Source organism: Epinephelus fuscoguttatus, linkage group LG4 (assembly GCF_011397635.1).
Source record: "Epinephelus fuscoguttatus linkage group LG4, E.fuscoguttatus.final_Chr_v1".
Taxonomy (NCBI): Eukaryota; Metazoa; Chordata; class Actinopteri; order Perciformes; family Serranidae; genus Epinephelus; species Epinephelus fuscoguttatus.
The window spans coordinates 26,804,257-26,825,851 of NC_064755.1; the positions used below are offsets into that span (position 1 = coordinate 26,804,257).

Genomic DNA, 21,595 nt, shown 5'->3' on the forward strand with positions numbered 1-21,595 from the left:
ATTTTGTCCGCTCAAATGGATTTCCTAGCTGAGTGTCAGAACCTTAATCTGCAGCAGGGACTGCGGTCGACACCCACATCATGTTTTCATTTATGCCTTTTGTGAGTGGGGGTAGCCATTACACGTTCTTATTATTCTGGAAATCAGCGAGCAATTCTCTGTTTCCACTGAAGGCATGTTTCCATCACTCAGTTTAATGTAAATGGCATACCGTATGTATTTATACGTATAGTGACAGCTGAACATTTTTGTTGTATTTTGTGTGTTGTGTAATTAAGCTGTTTTTTCTGTGTCATTTGGTTTTAAAGGATGCCATGAAGCTCTCCACCCCACAAGCAGCAGGATTGGCTGTGACCACAATATATTTTCCACCCTCCTGCTTCCAACCTCCACAGCTCGCTGCACAGGGCTGACTTCAGGTATGCTTGTCGTGCTCCTTTTTGGCCCGTTTTTAATTGGGTTTCCCCCTGAAGTACTTCCAGAAAGACGACGGGATGATGCATCAAAAAGCCTCCAGACTGAATCAAAAAGCTCTGTGTTTCTCTTGATGGCGATGACAGAGCGAGGATGGGCAGGGCATGGCTTACATCCCAGCGTCATGGCGGGGAGCTGGAGTCTGGAGAACCAGTATGTCTTCCTCTCCTCTCTCAGAGAGCTCTGTTTGTCACTCGCTATCACCGTCTGTCACGCCACAGAGCGCCGTGGCCACACACTCTCCTCTCATGCATCTTTCCATCCTGGCCATGATGGCAAAACCCTCCCTCACATACTCAGCACCTCAAAAGGGAAACATGTCATCCTTCTCTTCTCACATGGCGCTAAAAAGGCCCCAGCCCTCCCGAGGGAGCTCTACTCTTCCTCTGCCGATCGATCAGCTGAACCCTCGCCTTCATTCATCCACCTATCTATCCGTCTTCCTGTCTTTATGCCTTGCCATTTGTCTCCAGTCTTTACCACTTGTCTGTATGCTCACTGAGGATCTCTCAATAGCTTTTGCTAGTAATCAATATGTTGTGTACCTCTCTGTTTAGAATATAAATAATGAATATTAAGGGTTTTACTACAGAGCAAAAAAAAAGCAGGACATCCTGTAGCCAGTATGTACTCATTACATACAGTGAGTGGAAATTCCTCCCACTGATGCAAATCTCTCACTTTGTAATGAATGCAGCATGTTTGGATTTTGCCTTCCCTTGCAGTTCTCTTCGAAATGTTCCTTAGATTGCTTTTTCCTCCGCATTCAACCCCCACGTGAGGAGTATTGATCGCTCTGGTGCACTAATTATCCTGCTTGGCCTTGGATGTCTCTGTGAACCGCAGTCAGCCTTTGATCGACATGTCTGGATTGCTCGCGTTACCGTTAAAAAAAGGAAAGAAACTGTTGTGATTACAGAATTACGAGTACGTTGGGGTTTTGACTCTTGATCTTTGTAAAACACGTGTGACACCTTCTTAAATGACCAATCTGTCTATCTGCAGTCACTTCCTGTGCCATACAATGAGCTCTTAACTTGGCTGATCAGTGTGTGGGTGTGCATGTATGAGGGCAGCATTTACATATGCATCCATGCATATGTGATTATTCTGTATGTTTGTGTGTGTATGTGTGTGTGTGTGTGTGTGTGTGTGTGTGTGAGTGTGTATATGTGCACGCGCATGTGGGCAAAAGTACAGGTCGGTACATCCTGCTCTGCCACCATCTGTGCTCAGGCAGGCAACAGGCCACTTCATACACACTCGTCCTCTCCATGCAGCCACATAGCTCTGTGTTTGTTTGTTTATTTTTTGCGTCTTAAAAATGTCTTCAGTTCTAAATAACAAACATGTGCCAGTCTGACACGCCTTTGATGACATTGTGCTATTAAAGTACTTCAAATGTGTACCACAATTAATAAGATCAGATTAATCAGAATCAGAAATGTTTTGTTGCCAAATATCTTTGCGCTAGAAAATATATATTTATATATTTATTTATTTATTTATTCATTTAAGTGTACAGTTGTGCAGGAATGTGCAAATTATTGTCCAGGAGCTACGACTGTGCTCAACCTTTTTATTATTTATTTATTTTTTTTTTATATAAAAAATATATTTATAACAGAAACAATAGAAAAATTAAGCTTTTATTATTATTTTTTAGCTAGATGCTGATTGTTTCCCTCCAGTGACTTCACTTCAGTCGCAGTTATACAGATGGTCAGATGGAACATTTTATCTGTCAGCCTGTCATGTCTCATTGTGCGAGGTGATATTTGTACATTACCATTTTTTCACATTCAATATTTGTCTTGTGTTGACAGTAGATGTTTAATATTAATACTGAAAGTATTAATATTATCATTAAATCACGACACGTGTTGATGCACCAGTGGGAAAACGCACGTGTGTCCTCCAACACAAGAGGGAAACTCTGACCTCAGATTGAATTATACATGTATTTGCACGACATTACAATTCCACATCCATCCTCGCACTGAATGTATTTCCATGATTAGAATTTCAGTTCCGTCTGTAATTGTCGGGAATTATGGCGGTAGATTGGGAATCAATACTGAGCTTTGGAGCCGGTGTCACTGGTGACCTTTGTGTGCGCTCAGAGGAGCCTCAGCCAATGACATTTTAAGCACAAAGGTCCCCATGGAGAAGCACTCATCGGGCGGTGTGTAAATGACACTCTTGGCAATCTGTGTGTTTCTAAACAGTGCTCAGCCTGGCAGAACATATAGATGCACCAAAGCTCTCTGCGGTGTATGTTCAGTATGAGCTGCGCCTATACATAGTAGCATGGAGTGAGAAAGTACTGGGTTAGAGACAGGTTACAGAAAGATGCAGACAGAGCAGACATAAATAATTCAGTTGTTCAGTAAAGTATGCAGACCTGCTTTATGAGCCCTAATGAGCTGCAACATCTGTCTGCCTGGGGCTTATTGTGACCCTTGTAGCCTCTCTCCAGCCCAGTCCATTGGAGTCCTCTGTTTGGCACTGCTTTCTGAGTCCTCACCTGCAGGTGCCCTCCTTCTTTGCCACCTCTCCCAGGGAGTCAGGCTTAGTCGTGCTCAATATATGAGGCTGCACACCCCAGCGTCAATACCATCTGCCAGCTCCTCCCGGGGCACCAGCCAGGTGCTGGGCACGCTCTCACACCAGCTATGCCACAACAGCACTGCCTGCTGTGATTAGCCTCGCTGTGCCAACTGTTGATCATCATGTCCTCTCATTCCTGCCCAGAGACGCGTTATTAACCTGAGGACACGCTGTGCTTAATATAGATTTACAGCAGACTAAAGATGGATTCAGAGTTCTGTTTAAATTTTTGATGAATGCAGATAATTTCCTGAAGCCACATTGAGCCTTTGTTGTGTGTTGCTGGGCTCCTCTTCTGTGTTTGCTTCAGGTCTCCCGGGTTGTTTCCCCTCGAGACGCAGCTTGTGTTGAACCACAGCTTTCACTTTCCGGAACCAGAGTGTGCTCCTGTGTTTACTGATGCTGCCGCTCCGATGTCGGAGTATTACTCCATCACCACTGGTAACACGGGGAGTAAAACTAAACATGCAAGGAGAAAATGTGAAACTAAACTGTTGCTAAATCAGCAATGTTTACACAGGTTTTAATGTGCCCTGAATCCTTCCAGCACAACCAAATCTCTTTACAGAGGCATCTGCAATGTATTCAGATAACTCATTCATGGCTCCTCCACCAGGAGCTTTGCAGGAAGCTGAAGTAGGAAATGGGGCAGAAAGGGATGAAGGTGGGGATGGATGAGTAAGGGGCTTATACTTGCTCATGCTTTACTTTGTTATACTTAATTTTTTACAGCTTTATTTCATTATCTAGGCGGTACAGATTGTGTAGTGTATTGTCATGACAACAGCTATTCTGTGTGTTTCTCGTTGCAATGTTTCCTTAATTATATGTAATGTGGAGGTGTGGATTGTTGATTTTCTGTACAGACACTCCAACGCTTAGCTGTCAACATGTTCCATTGATTCAGATCTGAGTCCAGTCACAAGGTGTCAAAACACTGTCATATCTTATTACCTCGTTAATGATGTTTTGTTCTGTCAGAAATAGTCATATATATATATAAGTGAATATTGGAGTCATTAAACACAGCAATTCATGGAATAATTGCTTTGTTGCAAATTGCCACAATTTCAGTCACTTTAATAGATAACAGTATGTCACGTACTTATTGCTTCTCTGATTAAGATTTGTATCATCTTAAAAAGATGGACACTGAGTTACAGTGGATTTCATCCCTACTGTTTTCCTGCATTGATACTCTTATGTTTTTAGGTTAGAGACCACACAAAAAAAGCATAGTAGTCACACACATCCAAAAACCATATCAGTTAGGCGCTGGACCAACAAAAGATAGCAATAAAAACGATCTCTGTATACAGTGTGTTGTTCCCCTCTTCTATGAATATTTGTCGTCTGTTTTTCTATATAATTCATAGGAATATCCTATTTTATTATAGAGGCACTTCAACTGAGATCTAGCTATTTAGATCCAGCCATATAGAAGATATGACGGCCTCTGGCCTTGTGTTTTTCTTGTGCGCATTGAGGTCATTTATATATTTTTGTGTAGCACATTGTTGTGCTGTACAATAAAACAAAATACATTTAAAACACAAGGAGAATAAAACTAATAACATGTCATCTTAGTAAAAGATAAAATAAAAACAGCCAAAACTAAAATCAAGATAATAAATGGGAAATAACATCAGTAAGATAGCAATAAAATAGACAGACAGCTCAGATAAAATCAGGATATAGAAGTACGTTTTTAGGAGAGACTTAAAGGAAGCCAGCCTCATATCCTTGGGCAGGTCGTTCCAGAGCCATGGGGCCCTGATTGCAAAAGCTCTGTCCCTTTTGGTCCTCAACCTGGACTCTGAAACAAGCAGAAGACCTCTGCCTGAGGATCTCAAACTACCCAGAGGTTCATAAGGGACTAACAGGTCTGAAATGTAATCTGGAGCCAGGCCATGAAGAGCCTTAAAGGTAATCAGTAAGATTCTAAAGTCAATCCTGAAACAAACAGGGAGCCAATGTAAAGAGGCTAAAACTGGTGTGACATGTTAGTGCTTCTTGGTTTTGGTTTGGTTAACATAACATGCATTTCTGTATGAAGTATATAATGTAACTTGTTATCTGTAGGTTGTTTTTTTTGTGTGTGTTTGTTTTTTTACCAGGATCATCATGTGTCTGTCATGTCACCAAAACGTGTACTTAGAGATGACGTCTTTATATTTAGCTCAAAATGTCACTTGTGCTAATAAATTGCACATAGCATAATAGCTTCAGTGTGGAGATGGCAATGCTGACATACGGGGGGAAAAAGGCTTAAAAATATATATATTTTCTTCATCAAAGATTCAATCATAACAAAGCACATCTTCATGTCTACTTTGTTACAAGTCAATTTTCATTTAATTTTTTCACATGGAGCACCACGGATAGCCGTGGGGCCACAGGCCTCACTTCTAAGCTCAGTTACTCAAAAAATACGTGCCCCACTTGCCTGGAGAGGGTACTAAACATACTTTATTGCTCTTTAATAATTGCTTCTCAACATTATTATCTTAATGTGGCCCCTTTTATGGCATCTGAGAAAATACTATTTACTAGCTCTCGAGAGCAGAGTGACAATCTTCGATGTGATGTCTTGCCACCTATGTGCCCGGTCTCTCTCTCTCTCCTGCTGTTTGGCTCCTTTATGAGGCCTGATTCATTGGCAGGCTGTAGCCATATGATATTAATAGATCTTTTTGCAGCCGGGATGGCTCTCTTGTGTGTTATGCTCGTAAGTATTATGTTCCTGGACAATGATTGTCAAAAAGGCTTTCCCCAGATTGTCACTTCAATTTCATACTGCAAATAACTGCAGATCTTTACAGAATCTGTCACCATATGGCTGACTTTTTTTTATACTCTGCTAGACTGCAGGAAATCAAGAGTTCTCGGTGTTACAACCCAAACTTGGCCTCGTGTTCAAGGTCACAATGTATAGCTGCAGAGAGGGAGACTTCATGCATAATGTATACAATATAGCATTCATTGCTAATTAGCGCTAACAGGAAAGGATGCCCCCTGATTTCCCCTGATTTTAGTCTCATTTGCATAAATATAATGGGGCACAAGAGAGTGTAAAGCCCAACGTCTGTCCTCCCCTAGGGAAGGAGGAGAGGTGTTACTGGGATCTGGGTGCACAAGTGATAATTGTTAGAGATCTGCTATTCTGACGCCCAGACCATAAACTAGACGGTGTGAAGTGAACAAAGAGACTGTGGCTAGCAAATACATGCACCATGAACCTGACTTTGATGCAACAGAAAGATGAAGCTGTTCATATACTCAGCTAGATTTTGAAAAATGTGTAGAGCTATTAGTTTGTGTCCAGGCCGTCAGTACCAGACAGATGGATATTTTCCACTGTATTTAATAGGGAGAGCGTGAATAAATGCTTGTTTTAGACAAATGGAATAATTATTCAAGATTGATGGCAGCGCAGATGAGAGCAGATTGGGATCAAACTCCAGTGATTCATCTTTCTGTATGAATGTAAAAGGCTTTGATGGAAGATTCTTTTAACAGTTGTATTACCTAAAACCGGGAATCATAAAAACGGGGGTTGAATAATGGTGGTGATTTGGGGGTGGGGGTTGCCGTTTGAGGGAACGGTGATACATTATTCACAGGGGTGGGGGCCTTAAGTGCCAAATTAATTTGTTTTTTCTTTCCAGTTGGACGGCAGAATAAATGGGTGCTGTCAGACGTGCAGTAAAGTGCCGTGCATTCATTTAGACAAGTGTTATTGCTGCACTGGAGCAATACGGTTTTAGCGAAGCGGGCCAGCCTGGTGGGTGGAAGCTGTGTAATTATCTCTGGTTCCTATGATGGCAATGATTGCTAAAACAGCCAAGTGGTCCCAGAGCACAGCAGGTGTGACTGTCAGGCTGCAGGTTGGTGGGCCTGTAGGTGGATGTGAGTGCACGCGAGCAGTTGGGGTTGCTGTGACTGAATAGACCAGTGCCTAGATTTGTTTTTTGTTCATCCGTTACTTGTGTTAATGGTCTGAGTTCAATTTATTGTATGTTGGCTAATACAGCCAAGAAAAGCAAAATTCTTCTGCAGGATCAATCACCATCTGAACACTTTCTGTCTAATATATGGCTTGCATACCCTTCTCCTATACCAGCAATGTAAGCACATTTTTTTAAACTAACTCTGTATGATGATCTCGAAATGATTTACAACAGATTGGTGTTGACAGATATGGCGTGGCACTGATTAAAGCAGACCAAGCAGATGTTTCCATTTTTTTCTCCTTTTCTGCCATTGCCTCTATAAGCAACTCTGACAACGTGCAAATGCAGAAACACAGACATCTGCTGCATTTCAAAGGACCAGCCGAACGAAAAATGAATACTAATGCCGCCGGACCGTATTTATCTGTCTGACATTCAAAAGAGCTAAATGCTCCGCTTGTTCTCTGTGATGCAGAGGAAACTTTGAAACATGCAGGACTTTCAGTGGCGTGAGTCAGATAGTGGATATAACAGATGTTTGCCAAGAGATACGGTTGCTACTGAAGCTCACAAACAGCTTGGCCTGAGATATTTCTTCTACTGGTTTATTTTCTAACTCTGAATCCCTGCGTCACTTTCTGTTTGTGTTGTTCAGCTACTGTGAGAGAGGCATGTAATAACTTTTACAGAAAAGTAATTTAACTCATAAGCATTCAGTAAACAAATACACATGGACTGCGCAGTGTACACAAAATGCATTAAATAGCAGTCATGGCTAAATTGCAGGCTGTCTTTAACGTAAGTAATGCAATTCTTAAATGCTAGGAAGAAGCCTGTGAACACTCCTGATGTTCACAGGCTTCTTCCTAGCATTTTAAACTTCAGGTTTTAAAGACAGCTGAGGCTGATGTTAGGGTTTTATCTCAGACACAAGTCCTGTTTCTCCTTTGAGGTCAGAAAAAGACTGGTTGCTGCTACGTTTTTACTAGTTCTAGATTGCAGTGATTTGTTGTACATGAATGCATCTGCACATTGTTTGCACATGTTAGATGCTGCATATCATAGTGCATTGAGATTTCTTACACATAAAACCCTCACTCATCACTGTACGCTTTATTCCAGGGCTAGTTGGCCATCTTTGACCTTTCGTAGACTCAGTCACTGGTATTTGTACAGTTATAAAGCCACACTGGGTAAACTCCCTTCTTATATTTGTACTTTGATTGAACAGAGATCTGACTGTAGCTTCAGTCTGAGGTCTCAAGACTCAGTTTTGTTGTCTGTTCCTAGTGCACAGACTGACTTCCTCTCACTTGGAATAACCTTCAAAAAGATTTCTCTGTGACACTCTCTTATAGTACATGCACATTAGACAGCTAGTGGTGCCTGCCTCACAAAACTTCTCATCAGTGCATTACCAGTTATGTAAAATATTCATCTTGCATTGATTCAGCATCCCACTTGTATGTAGGTAGGCTATGTAAGCTCAATTCAGTGTTATAGAAGACACATCTTCTTTGTAACATCTATGTTTTTTCAACACTTCAACTTAAAGCTCATGAACACATCATCAAAATAAAGACCATCTGAGGAGCATGTGAATGCACCACTGGCGTTGGCTTCTGGAGGTCTAAACTCAAGTCCACTTTAATCAGTCGTCGCTCACTACATTGTTGCACTACGTTACGATACGTTAGAGATTAATGAGCACTCTGTCATTTACAGGCTGACCTAGTATGTACTGCACACTAAAAAGAGTTGTACAGAAAGATTTGTTCAGTCTTTTATTCCCATTGCTACAAAATAGAGGTTTTGGAGTGATGGTAGTTTGTATTTCTGTGCAATGCAAATACCAGTGCATTGAAAATCCTAACAAGGGTACAGTTTGTTATGTTGCTGCACTTCAGCCTGACAGAGATTCAGAAGAAGATCTGTTCCTCCTCATGCTGTTGTGTGCTGAGGACACTGTTTGAGATGATCAACACTTACTCGACTGACTAATGAGGTGGATTCAGAAGGGGCAAAGGGGTGGGTTGAACGTCTTTGTTAGACAGGCCTGCAGCCCCTTTCTTTGCAGCCTGCTCCCAGGGGACGCCTCACAGACTGCCTAATTGAATCAAGTACACATGGTGCCTCCCCCTTCACAGCTCGGGCCCTCCCCCGTACGAGAGGAGCGAGGAGGAGAGCTCCAGCTTTGATGCTTTTGTTCTCCTCAGCCTCATGGAGAGCACCAGGGGGCTTCGCTGCAACTAGTTGCCCGCTGCTGGATGGAGAGGCACATCATCACTGCAGCAGTCTGACAGTCGCTATCTCCGCAGCTGTTGTCACTACGCTCCTGTGCTGAGGCAGAAGATTGGTGTGTTAGACCCTGCAACATCATAAATTGCCAGTCCAGCTATGGATAGAGGGAGCTGGGCCGAGCAGGAAGATCGAAAGGCTCAATAGCCCATTTAATCTGTCTTTGATAGAACACAGAGTAACATCCCCACAGTATAATTCATGTGTCAGTGGGCAGGTGGCCCAGACAAGGAGAACAAACACATATTTAAGAAGACAAGGATTGTGTGACTACGCATAGCTTAGTGCCTTGTATTTCCTCTGTGACTGTCTCTCTTTTTCCTCAAACACGCCCAGACTCAGACTGCATGTCTTCGGTGTTCATCGCAGTCCAGCACCCTCATTTCAGAGAGACAGATTGGAGTTGTGCTTCAAGGAAAAGTCTGCTTATTAGATGGCCTCCAGATGCCAGGTTAATGAAGGATCCATTTGTGAGTCAACATTCAAATTGCAACATACCGCGCAGAGAGTCTGGCTAGAGTCTGTCTCTGAGACGTATGCAGCCTCGTCCTGCTGGCTGAACTGATTTCTATAAATGTCATGCAGTATGTTTATTTACATAAACATGTCTCTTGTGCTCCAGTTTGTAAACTTTAATCTGACTCCCTTTAAAGGGCATCTAATACAGTGCAAGGTAATGGGATTGTCTATGTTGGTTTGAATTTCAAAGGAGCTGTATGTGACATTTAGAGCATTAATATAAGCAGCAAACATCTATTTGCTAAGTAAAGATACAGTGGAGTAATGGTGTCCTGAGCAGAGAATGATTGCTCCCCCTCTGTGTGTGCTGCAATCTGAGTTTCACCCATCCTTTTAGTAGTAGCTGTCAATGCTTACATGTTGGTGCATGTGATGGCCAAAATATATGGGAAAAGGATGTGGTGCAACATGTCTGCAGCAGAGCGCATCCATTATAATCAATTGAAGCTGCTACACTGGGCGCACTTGCCTGAGTGGGCATCACACGGTTCTTTATTTTTACATGCCTGGTCTGTTTTTTTTTTTCTCTTTGCGCAGCCCTGCTGCCCGCAAACAGGTGAAAATACAAGAACAATCTGGAGTAGAATAGATATCTCTGTCACGGTAATTTGTCTGGTCTGTGGTCCACTAGTTTCAGCCATTCTCCGAACATGTTCACGATAGAATAGTGTTTGTCAGTCAAAGATTTTTGTTTGTGTTCAACCACAATATTGCACAGGGTGCAGAACAGTTCACCTCCGCTTTCTTGAAGAACATCAGAGAAATGTTTTGCATGGTCTTTAGCAGCAGTTTTTGTTGGTAAATGTGAGACATTAGAAACGCACATCTGCATCTTCATACCTTAAACAAGGAAGTGAATTTGGTGACGTATGTTCATTACATTTGCACTGGGGACTGCTATGACTGGTGGAACTCATGACTGGCTGGTCAAAATTGCGTCATACTTGTGTCCCATGTATTTCAGCTGTGAGCACCTGGGTGCCACTGGCTGGCTAATTTCTGCAGCTCTGCACTGTACCCATATGGTGGTTACCACTGATAATACCATCCCGACCCAAGGTGGTGGAATGGCGTTGTTGTGGTAGTGTAATGCCCATCCTGCAGTTACCCCCACATTTACACTGTTAGTTCTGTCAGCACCGTTGCCATTGTAAGCACTGTCCACGCCATTAGCACCGTTAGCTGCTAGCTGCCAGCTCAGCTAGCTCCAACTTGAGAGGTGTGTGCAGACACTCCGGCTTTGACTCTGAATCATAACCTACTGTAGATAGGCTCTGAATGTTGCATACTGCTCTGTGAGATAAACCTGTAATTTTTTTATTTATTGAAGTTTTTTTTTTTTTTTTTGGCTTTTTCCTTTATTTGACAGGACAGATTAGGCATGAAAGGATGACATGCAGCAAATGACCTCAGGCTGGAATCAAACCCACAGCCGCTGTGGCAAAGACAATGCCTTTGTACGTGGGATGCCCGCCTTAACACTGAGCAACTGGGCGCCCCATAAACCTGTAATCTTTGAGTCATATTACAGTAACTGTATTATGTCAGACATGGGTTATCATAAATTTGGACCATCTTTTAAAAAAACCCCAACATCTTTCTTTAATTAAAAATAAGACCATTTGTCAAGCTGACCCAGCTATGAGTAAGGCTCATAAGTATTTTTTACTAGACTCCGTTTCCAGCCAGTAACTCAATCATAAAGTTGTGCCCGGAAAGCACTATTGCAATGAACTTGGGTCAGATATGTCTAAGAGGCTAAAATGTAATTGTGGGGAACAGCTGGATTAGTCCAGGCGGTGTGTATCCGCTCCTAATGATATTAGGTTGAGTCTGGAGGAGACCTTCCAGCACACAGCTTTCATTCTGATGAGCCACAGGACCGGGATAGTTTCAGTAGCACAAGATACAGGCTCTGTCTGCCAGACCACCATGTGAAGTCAGGGGTCTTTTATTTCAAGCGTATCGAGGTTACATAACCACTGCAACTAAATATGGATTGTTTTTTTCTTAATCACATTTGATTTTTTTTTTTTATGTTATCAGAATTGAAAATGCTGATTGCCCTGACGCCAGAGGTAATGCACTGACTGTGCCATGGTATTTAACATCCAGTATCTCTACTGAGTGCTCTGTGCAGTCTCCCAATGACTGTCCCATCTTTCCTGCTTAAGGCAAAAGGGTCCTTCACTTGTGTTGTCCCTCCCAGGCAAAAGCACCACGCCCAGTCCGGTTAATTGTATCTGATGAACATGAACGTCACAGCACCTCTGCTTCTTACATACAACAAAACACTATGATCGGGTTAGGTTATTTAAAATAAGTAGATGGACAGTACTGTTGGTACTCACACACATTCTCTTCACTCATGCAAGTTTTATAACTGTAGAGTTATGTGTTTTAAACTATGTATTGATTGTAAATCTACATGCGCTTTCAAAAGTCTTCTGACTGAGACTGATCAATATCCACTCTGAGTACAAATTTCAAATTCATCAGGCCTCCTTATATAGTATTGATTTTGTGCAATGGCTGCCCTGAAAAGAATCTGATTACTTTTTTCCCCCATCAGTCAGAACAAACAAAGGCTTTATAGCAGCAGACAGGTAGACCTGCCGTGCATTAATACTTCCACTTTGCCTTTTTGTGATGTATGACTGAAAGGTGCAGACGTGAATAGAAAGAGAGGAACGTTCTCATTTGGATCCTTTAGATTTGTCGTGCATTTGATTGTCAAACCGTTCTCGTAGCATCACCACCACTGCAATTATTCCAATAATAACAGTACGTATGTGTGAAATCCTTTATGTATTTTTTATTGGCAAGGCTGCGGTACTCCCCACAGGCAGGACCCTGGGTTCAGATGCAGCATAATGTATGCAGTCCTACTCCAGCAGAGCTGCAGTGTACAGTAATTTCCCAGCCTCCTGCCGCCGGGCACTGTTGTGGTTTGAGAGTATTGCAGACAGAGGGACGAGAAATGTGGAACTGGTCCTGAATAGTAATAGCTTCACAGACACTTTTCCACACGTTGCAGCTGTGTAATTTAGACACAGCAGAGTGAGCACAGTCTCGCAGCACTTCTCACACACAGAGGTTAGTGTCGGTCGATCAGCTGACGGGAGATGAAATGGGGCCACAGTGACATCTGCTGGCTTTGTGCTGTCACTGTGAGGTGCGTTGTGGGTTGTGAGCATCTGGTTTTGTTTTGGCTACTTTGGCCAGTACACATATTTGTCCACTGAGGAAAAAAACAGCGTCAAAACTAACAGATTTGGGTTTGAAGCTGGCAATTTAAGCTGCTTTAAATGCTTTTAATATATTCTTTTTTCTGATTATGACTCCAACCTTGACTGTCTGGTTTCTCCATTTGCTCGTGAATGCCTTTCTGCCGCGCCGTTGTAATTTCCCATCTCTGCTTTGTGCCAGAAATTGAAGCATTCTGCAGATAATGTAATCAACAAGGCCAACAGGCATTTGACATTGTCTGTAAGTGTTGGACTGAAATGTAGGCAAAGCCGAAGTGATACAAGCTGGCCTTGACAGACAAAAGAAGGAAGAAAGGCTATGGAGCAAACCAGGCATGTGTGGGAGGGGGGATCATGAATGTAGGCGGTTCAGTCTGAGTCTAAATACGAGAGCTGAGAGCTTTGGAGACCTTGGACACTGAGGGTCATCATAAGCCAAGGTTCTGATGGCTGTTAGATGGAAGAGCCCCAAGCACGTGTTTATTATTACCAGTATTTTAATCTGTATTTCTAATAAATGCATAATGTGGCTCTTAAATACAAGAGAGAGCCATTTATTTAAATTTCCACAGGCAACACTCCATGAGTCTATATTTAATGGACAGCGGAGTCATTAAGACAGCTCTTACCAGGCTTATTTACTGCTAATTCCTCAGTTGTTTACTCATTCTCCTGTTGTTCTCTGATAAGGGCGGAGCAGGGGGGCACTGGGAGTTCTTTGGCTCCTGTCTGGCGTGCAGGTTAGGCTGGGCAGCTCTGTTTGAAGTGCCATGCAGGGGCCTGTATCTGTTCGTGGCAGCTGGAGCAAACCGTGTAGAACAGATTTAAAGCTATTCTGCAATTCCCACCTCAGCTAAATGTGTAACCTCGCAATCGCCTCTGAATACAGATGTGCTGCTGCTTCACAATGAAGCTGTTCCAGCAGTGTCAGCTATTGTCTAGCTTGTCTTGTATCAGCTCAGCTCCAGTGCAGATGATAATGGTCTATCATCTGTCCATCTGCACAGAGCTGGTTGTCATGAAGTCCGGCTGAATAGCTCAGCCTGGTCATTAAAGATCAGAGCATTTTCCTGCACAGAAAGAGGGTTGAAGGGTTAACGTCTCTATTGCGCGTTCTTATCTGATTTTGGGAATGTAAATGATGTACCCAGAATGCACAATGTCCCGTCAGCCCCCCGTGCCTTTGCTCCCCTCGGTCGATGTGAAGCTAATGTAAGTCTTTAACCCTCTGATGGACCCCTGGCTAATGCCATTAATTCCTCTCTGCACATGACAAACGGTCTTTTCCAAGGTTGCTTAGAAGCTGTATGACTGATGAATGCATACCAAACAGCACTCTGAACAGCTGTCTTCTCCACAGTAATGTACACACTGGAAGGGGAACAATTTATGTGGTCATCATTTGGGTCCATTGACCCTTTTTTTAATGGCGGTTGCTCTCCTGACCTGCTCTCCCATGCTGGGATAATCAAGATGCAGGCCCCTGGCTTTCAGACACAAAGTGTTTTCAAGATTTCCATCTCCTGACAGGATCTGGGGTGGAAGTTGGTGTTTCTATCTAAGCACTGCAATCACATCAGTTGACTTGTCTGACCTCAGTCCAGTGTGTTCGGGAAAGGGTGTGTGGCTGGGTGTTGACATCATTGCATCACTTGTCTGCCCTCTGATGTAAATTCAATCCCACTGACAGTCCTGCCGAAATAGGAATGATGTATTAAACAACAGGCACGCCTGCCGCTCTCTCATCAATCTTCATGCCCTTTTCACAGCCGCAGACAGGATGTGACATGCTTTTAATTTTAAGCTTAAATGTTTAATTTATTTGGATTTGTTTGTTTTTCCGGGTAATAGCTGTTATGGCTTCTTTCTGAATATTTAAAAAAAACACTCTCTAAAAAGTTTGTTGTTGGTTTCATACATATCTCCAAATCTTAACTCCTGGGGGTCCCCTTTGCGCACATGCAACATTAGTGTTTTTATGTTTCTCTGAACTATTCAACAGCAAGCTGGCTTCGGTAAATGTCAACTGGTGTGTTAGTCATTAAGCCTCAGTTGTATAGCATTTTGGAAAGGTCATGTCGAGCCGGTGGGGAAAAGCAGTCACTGTCACGCACTGTGCTGTGGCTGACTGCGACATGGACACCACCCTGCTGTTGGCGAGGCTTTAGGGTTGGTTTAGATTGCCTCATACTCCCCAGAGGCTTAGTCATACTACGTACAGTATACATGTTTGATTAGGATCAGGGAATTCACAGGAAACACAGAAATTACAGTACAGTATACATTAAAAATGCATTGGTCTCCATATATTAGAGAAATGGTGTGCTTTCTTTAAAACTGTAATATACCATAAAACTTCAATAATTAACTGCTTAAATCACTTAAATCAACAGGTCTATATTTGGGACAGGCGTCTATATGGGACAGGCCTTTAATTCCTTTCACACGAAACTGTTGCTCAGCAAAGATTGGGAAATACAATCAAAGTGTTTATTTAAACTAGTATGAATATTACTTGTATAAAAATTAGACGTCAGATAATATATCAATTAAGAATCATTCATTTGATCTAGCTCCTTCAAAAAGCGCATCAGAGAGAGAGAGTGAGTTACGGCACTCAGGGATTACAACACCTGGCATACCGACACAAAACCGAATGATTAATTTTTATCAAATACCCTTTGATTCTTTTGATTTGACGACCCTTACAGACTAAAGGAATATGAATAACTTACAAGGCAATCGAGGAATCGCCACATAATTTGAGGTAGCCGACAACCCATTTTTATACATCTGAAGAACTTCTATAAAAAAATGAACTGCTTGACAACCAGATCAGGCGTCTAATGGAGACAGATGTTTATTTGTCTGAGCCACACCAGGCTAGTAAAAGGAACTGGGTGTTCAATCGGGACTAGGATTTTAATTGAAGTTTCATGGTATTTAAAAATCTGTTTTGAATTGTAGGTTGGCTCTGTATCCCTATGAATGACTCTGATATCAGTTTAATGTCTTGCAGTTTCAGATTTTAAGTACTTTCACGTACGTTTACTTAACTTGAATATTTTCATTTTATGCTGCTTCATATTATGAACTATGTTTTTTTCTTCTTTCCTCTCTCATTAATCTTCTCCCAACCCGTCAGATTTATTTGGTGTCTCTCTGGAGGATTACACTCGACCAGAGACTAGACTAAAGTACCTTACTGCACATAAAACTAACTCCACCTTGAGAGTAAAATGTCACTTACACACTAATACATCAATATTAGCAGTGTAATGTATTGTATCAGCAACAAGTACATTTAATAGTTTAAGTGAATATATGTTTACTGATCATACCTTTTTACTTTAATTCAAATAGGATGCCAGACTTTATAATGTTTTTACATTGTCTGGATCTGTTGCAAGACTATCAAAGGCTTTTTAGAGGTGTTAAGGTGTATTTAAAAGTAAGATGACACTGTAGTTAGTCAGTAGTGAATGAGGTAATCAGATCCTTTATTCCACTACCTCCTTCCCTGCTGACTGACTAGAGTGTCAGAATCTTACCATTAAATACACCTTTGATAGTCTTGCAACATTATGTTTTGTTTTTTGATGGGAAATGTAAAACTCTTTTTTTACACCGAAGCCTCCTGGAAAGATCAGTGTTTGACCAACTTAACTGAAGGTAGACTCGATATTGTGGGGTGTACTCATTGTCTTTAAAATAAGTCTCTTGAAATCCTTCAGTGTGCTTCCACCCAGGAGCAAAAGCCAGTTGAATTCACACATTGTATCAGGCTCTACCTGAGTGGGAGCTCTTCATCCGGCAAATTCAGTGTGTAAGTCGAGTAAATTTTACCAGTTGTTGTCAAAAATATGATGTAGTTAGGAAGTTCAAATAATTAGTAATCCTTATGCTGCTATCAACAGTGATTATTTAATATATGTGTGGTTCGTTGTTGTTGTTGTGGAGGTCATATTGTAGCTGTATCTCCACCACCCCCACTGTTGTTACTGAGCTGTGTTTGCACTCGTTCACCCTCACCGCTCAGGGCCGACCCTGCTTTTACGTGCCTGCCCTGTTTGTTTATGGAGCGCTGTGGTTTCACGACAGCATAACCGTAATTGACAGACGTTGATTTACTGATAATCCTTGGCTTTGGTCTCACTGGATGGACCTCATGAGGAGTGTGGGCTTGGCTGTCAGCCTCACACGTCCTTGAGTCAAAGCTGCATGTTGCCCTTGACTCACACCTCTCTCTCTCTGCATCCCTCCTCTCACTCTGTGTCACTCTCTCTCTTTCTCTCTCTCTATTGCAATATTTTACCAACCTTTATATCCACATAACAGCCCGCTGCAGATGTGGTTTTATTTTGCTGACAGGGCATGGGTGTGATTACATATGGTGCAAAATGCGATTCCCCTCAGGGGGAGCCAGGTAATTAAATTTTTGGTGACACATTTCAGTCACAGCTTGTTAAAACAACAATTAGTTGAAATTCAGTTTTGCATAATTTAATGTTATTGCATGTAGAGTCTAAATGCAGATCAATTATTGCCAATTTGACTGAATTTGAATGGGGATTTTCCTACATATAATTTAGTGTATTAATTTAGTGTGGAGGGGATGCATGCCAGCCTGTCATAGATGAGGGCGAAGGACAGACTGGCATACAGCCTGATCCAGTACTTCAGAAATATCCTTGAGAACACATGCTGTTGATAGACACAATTATGAAACCAGACATAGGGAGCTTTACGCTACCCTTACTGAAAAGGAGTGCATCAAAGAAAACTGTATTGTAGCTATAGAGCTGTGTTGATTTGGAATAGAGAATAAGAATATAAGAACAGCAACTAAAAAAAAATAAATCTGTTTTACCAGCGTATGATGTAACGTTTGTGAAGGTTGTGTGTATTTGTGGCGCTCACTTGGGTGATGCCTTGGTGTTTTTGCAGTCACATATAGTTCATGCAGTTACATATAGTATGATAAGCCTAGGTTATGGTCTCTGTCGGTTTGCTTTTGTGATCTACTGAGGTGATGACATTGTACTGCTGTCTCTTGTTTGGGTTTTATTTAAATTTGTTGATGCTGCCAACAGAACCAATGTAATAATTTAAATTTTATTGGCATACAAGAAAGCATACCAAAAGAAACCCCAAACATTTACACTTAATGGATAGTGAAAGGCAATCAGGTGAACTGATAAAGGAAAGTTCCAGAAGGCCTAACATCTGCCACTGTCTAACAAATAACCAGGAGAGAGGAAATGCTGTCAAGTCCAGCAGCATTGTAACTTAGCTAACACACAGCCAGTAGTGTAGTGGAGGGTATACTCAGGTATACGGGGTATACCCACCTCTTTTTCTATCCAGTGACAGTATACCCACGTATCAGCGAAACAGCCATTGTAATATATAGGAGAGTATGCCCACTTCCTCATGGGTAACCTACCTATCTACCTGGAAGTACAGACTTCATCAACTACCACTACACCACTGCACACAGCTAAGACCTCACTGTAACATTTCCTGTTTCAGGGCTGGCAAACTAACTGCAACCTCCTCTCTCTACTGTGGTGAAATATATGGGGTAATGGAGGCAAAGATTGGTGAACAGGCTGGTGGCATTGCCCCCTTTTGCAGTTACATTGGAGACAAAGTGACAACGGAAAGAAACAGAACTGACAATTACACAATATTATTATATGTAGGCTATATTATCAACAGGATATCAAATTTTTATTATTTATATATAACACTCTAAAAAGAATCCACCTGTTCAACTCAAAAAATTAAGGTAAGTATTTGCATGTATCTGTATAAGTAGCTCCAACTCTTGCCTTACTGAGTACATCCTTTTACAATCTGACAAACCCAATTAGTTTAGTACAACCAACATGATTTGTTTTGACCTCGAAAAGCTTAATTAAGTTGAACCAGCTTAATATTTATCCAAAAGTCGTATTAGTGGTTTGATTATTTTATTTAAGATATTCTAAATATTTATTTTAATTTAGTCCTATTCAAAAATGTAAAAAATTTTTTTTAATTTTTTCTTGAAATAAGTTGTCAACTGATTAAAACAATGTATTACAATGCATTTTTTGTATGCTAAAAAAAAGTGTGATCCACACCATTGGTAATTTTTTAGAATGCACTGTTATCATCAATACGGGTATATTGCAACACCCCTACACTAAAATATGTACAAACTGTGGTTATTATCTTATGTAACATGTCCAGTGTCTCTCCTTGCTATGGATATTATTGAGCAGGCTTTTAGACATTTTCCCAGCACATCCTGTGTGCACAACTGTCTCCGTCTGTATTCACATCTCCATCTCCAACCAGCAGTGATCAAAACTAGAATACTTGTGAGAAGTGAGAAATGTCTTCTTGTTGAACACAAATCAAACTATGTCACTCTTGCTTCTCTTTTCTAATCCCATTATTTTTTGATTAAGACCTCCACTGCAGCAGCATAGACATAAAAGAAGAACGGCCACTGCTGTGCTGAATTCCTGTGGTGATGAGAGTCCAGCTGTGTAAAGCTCTACATCCTCCTCTCACAGTTTTTTTCTCCCTTCCGCCTCAGCTCTCAGACAACCCTTTTACCTTTGTGTGTTTTAGCACTTTTCAAGCATTTCCACATGGCTTGTCATGTGTGGACGGCGGCATGGGACAGTTGAGGAGGGTGGTGCTTTTACAGGGAGGAAGGATGGGGAGGATGCCGAGGTCAAATGTGCAAAAAGAGAAAAAAAAAGAGTGAAGTCTGGGTCAGAGGAAGAATCGAGTGTAAAAAAAAATAAAAGGTGGCGGACAGGAAAGGTGGAGAATGTGGACGTAGCGAAGCTCCTGGGAGCTGCTTTGCTCTGGCAGGCTAATTGAAGCTCTGTGTGGCAGCAGACCCTGAGCTGTCACTCCAATGAAGAGCCCATTTGCTGCATTTTGCAGGCTGTGTGCTGAATTCTGATGATGTTTCAGAAAGCTCCCAGACCACAGATCGACACTGTTTCACTGAGACCCCCTCCCATCCCCTGCACGGGGACGCATCCCCCTCCCCAGCTCTCCACAGATTACATGTAACAGGGTCAGAGGCATTCTGAACACGAGCAGCCACTGCGAAACACAACATGCGAATAGGAATTATTTTGTTCTGAGGATTTTGTAAATTTGTCGAGGAATCTCATACATGATAATGTGATATTAGACTCTGCGGGAAGTGTTTTCACTTGTTCAGGTTTTCCCTCGTTGGATTAGAAAAGATTATGTCTTCTAGCAGAGCACATAGCTGCGAGCATCCAGTGAATTATTTATCATGAATTAAAGCAGTCAGTTATGAAAATATTTATCTAAAAACTGAACAGAGTGGGATTTTTATATGCGAAGCTGTAACCGAGATACTCAGGCACACGGCTGTTAGTATATAATTATAATGAATTGTATTACCTGCCAGTTTTGGGTTGTGCTATGACACATTGTCACTGTGCTGCTTTTGATTTACTGATGATGCTTATCAAGTACTGGTATATATGCAGAGATTGTAAAGTAAGTGCCAGGCACAGTCTTTTATATCATTAAAGACTCTTCCTTCCTGCCCCCACTTTGATCATTTAGACTCAATCAGATCTTCAGTGATTGTCTATCCCGCCTAATGAGCTACCCAAGCAGGAGAGTTATTGATCCGTGCTATTGAAGGTTCCACATACATTTGCATTTAAGCATGTGCACATACACTTAACCACCTTCCAATTTTTCCGTAAAGGTAAAAATTTGGAGATACGTGTTCTTTTTGACAAAAATCCATCGTAATTTCTTTGTGTATCTTCAATTGTTTTATACATCTACCTCCTTTAAAATGAAATATTCCTTTTGCACAGAACTCGTGGTTTGACATCAGACTCTCACTGAGTTGAGTAAAGGTGGGAATAAATGCTCAGAGGGAGCCACAGGTGCTGCACAGCAAGTCACTGAGAAATAATTAGTCTCTCCTCATCTATCTGCTTATCCGGGCTAAGACTGAATTCATTTGGGGGCTGGTATTTACTGAGCAGGAACCTCCCTGTGAATCCATTGATTGTTACACGCTGCCTCCAGACATGAAGATAAAGTTTGATTTTGTTTTCATAACACTCAATACAAAAGTGCAGTGGTGGCAGACATACTCATATCTTTTACTTAAAGGAATACCTCACCCACAATATCACTATTTGTAAATTAATTAGTCGTGCTGTGTTACAATGAATTCATGAAAAAAAAAAATTCTTGCATGCCTCCAGGGAAAACAGCGAACATATGGATTGATTGGTTGATTGATTCATTGGGGAGCACAGCAAAACTATATAAATCAATCAATCAATCAATCAATTTTATTTATAAAGCCCAATATCACAAATCACAATTTGCCTGCGTACAGAACAGATCAGCATAACAAATTAACAGTAATCCACATGACACAATGAGACACAGAGAGAGAGAGAGAGAGAGAGAGAGAGAGAG

At 41.6% G+C, this 21,595-nt stretch overlaps 1 protein-coding gene across 1 annotated transcript in view; it reads left to right on the forward strand.

Annotated features, from left to right (window-relative positions):
- The first annotated feature begins 560 nt into the window (after positions 1 to 560).
- The window catches only part of ccdc33 (coiled-coil domain containing 33), a 32,940-nt gene continuing 11,905 nt past the window's right edge, over positions 561 to 21,595 (forward strand). Inside the window, exon 1 of the mRNA XM_049573623.1 lies at positions 561 to 627. Within this exon, the coding sequence (XP_049429580.1) occupies positions 568 to 627 (60 nt within the window). The 5' untranslated portion in view covers positions 561 to 567. The remainder of the gene's footprint in view (positions 628 to 21,595) is intronic.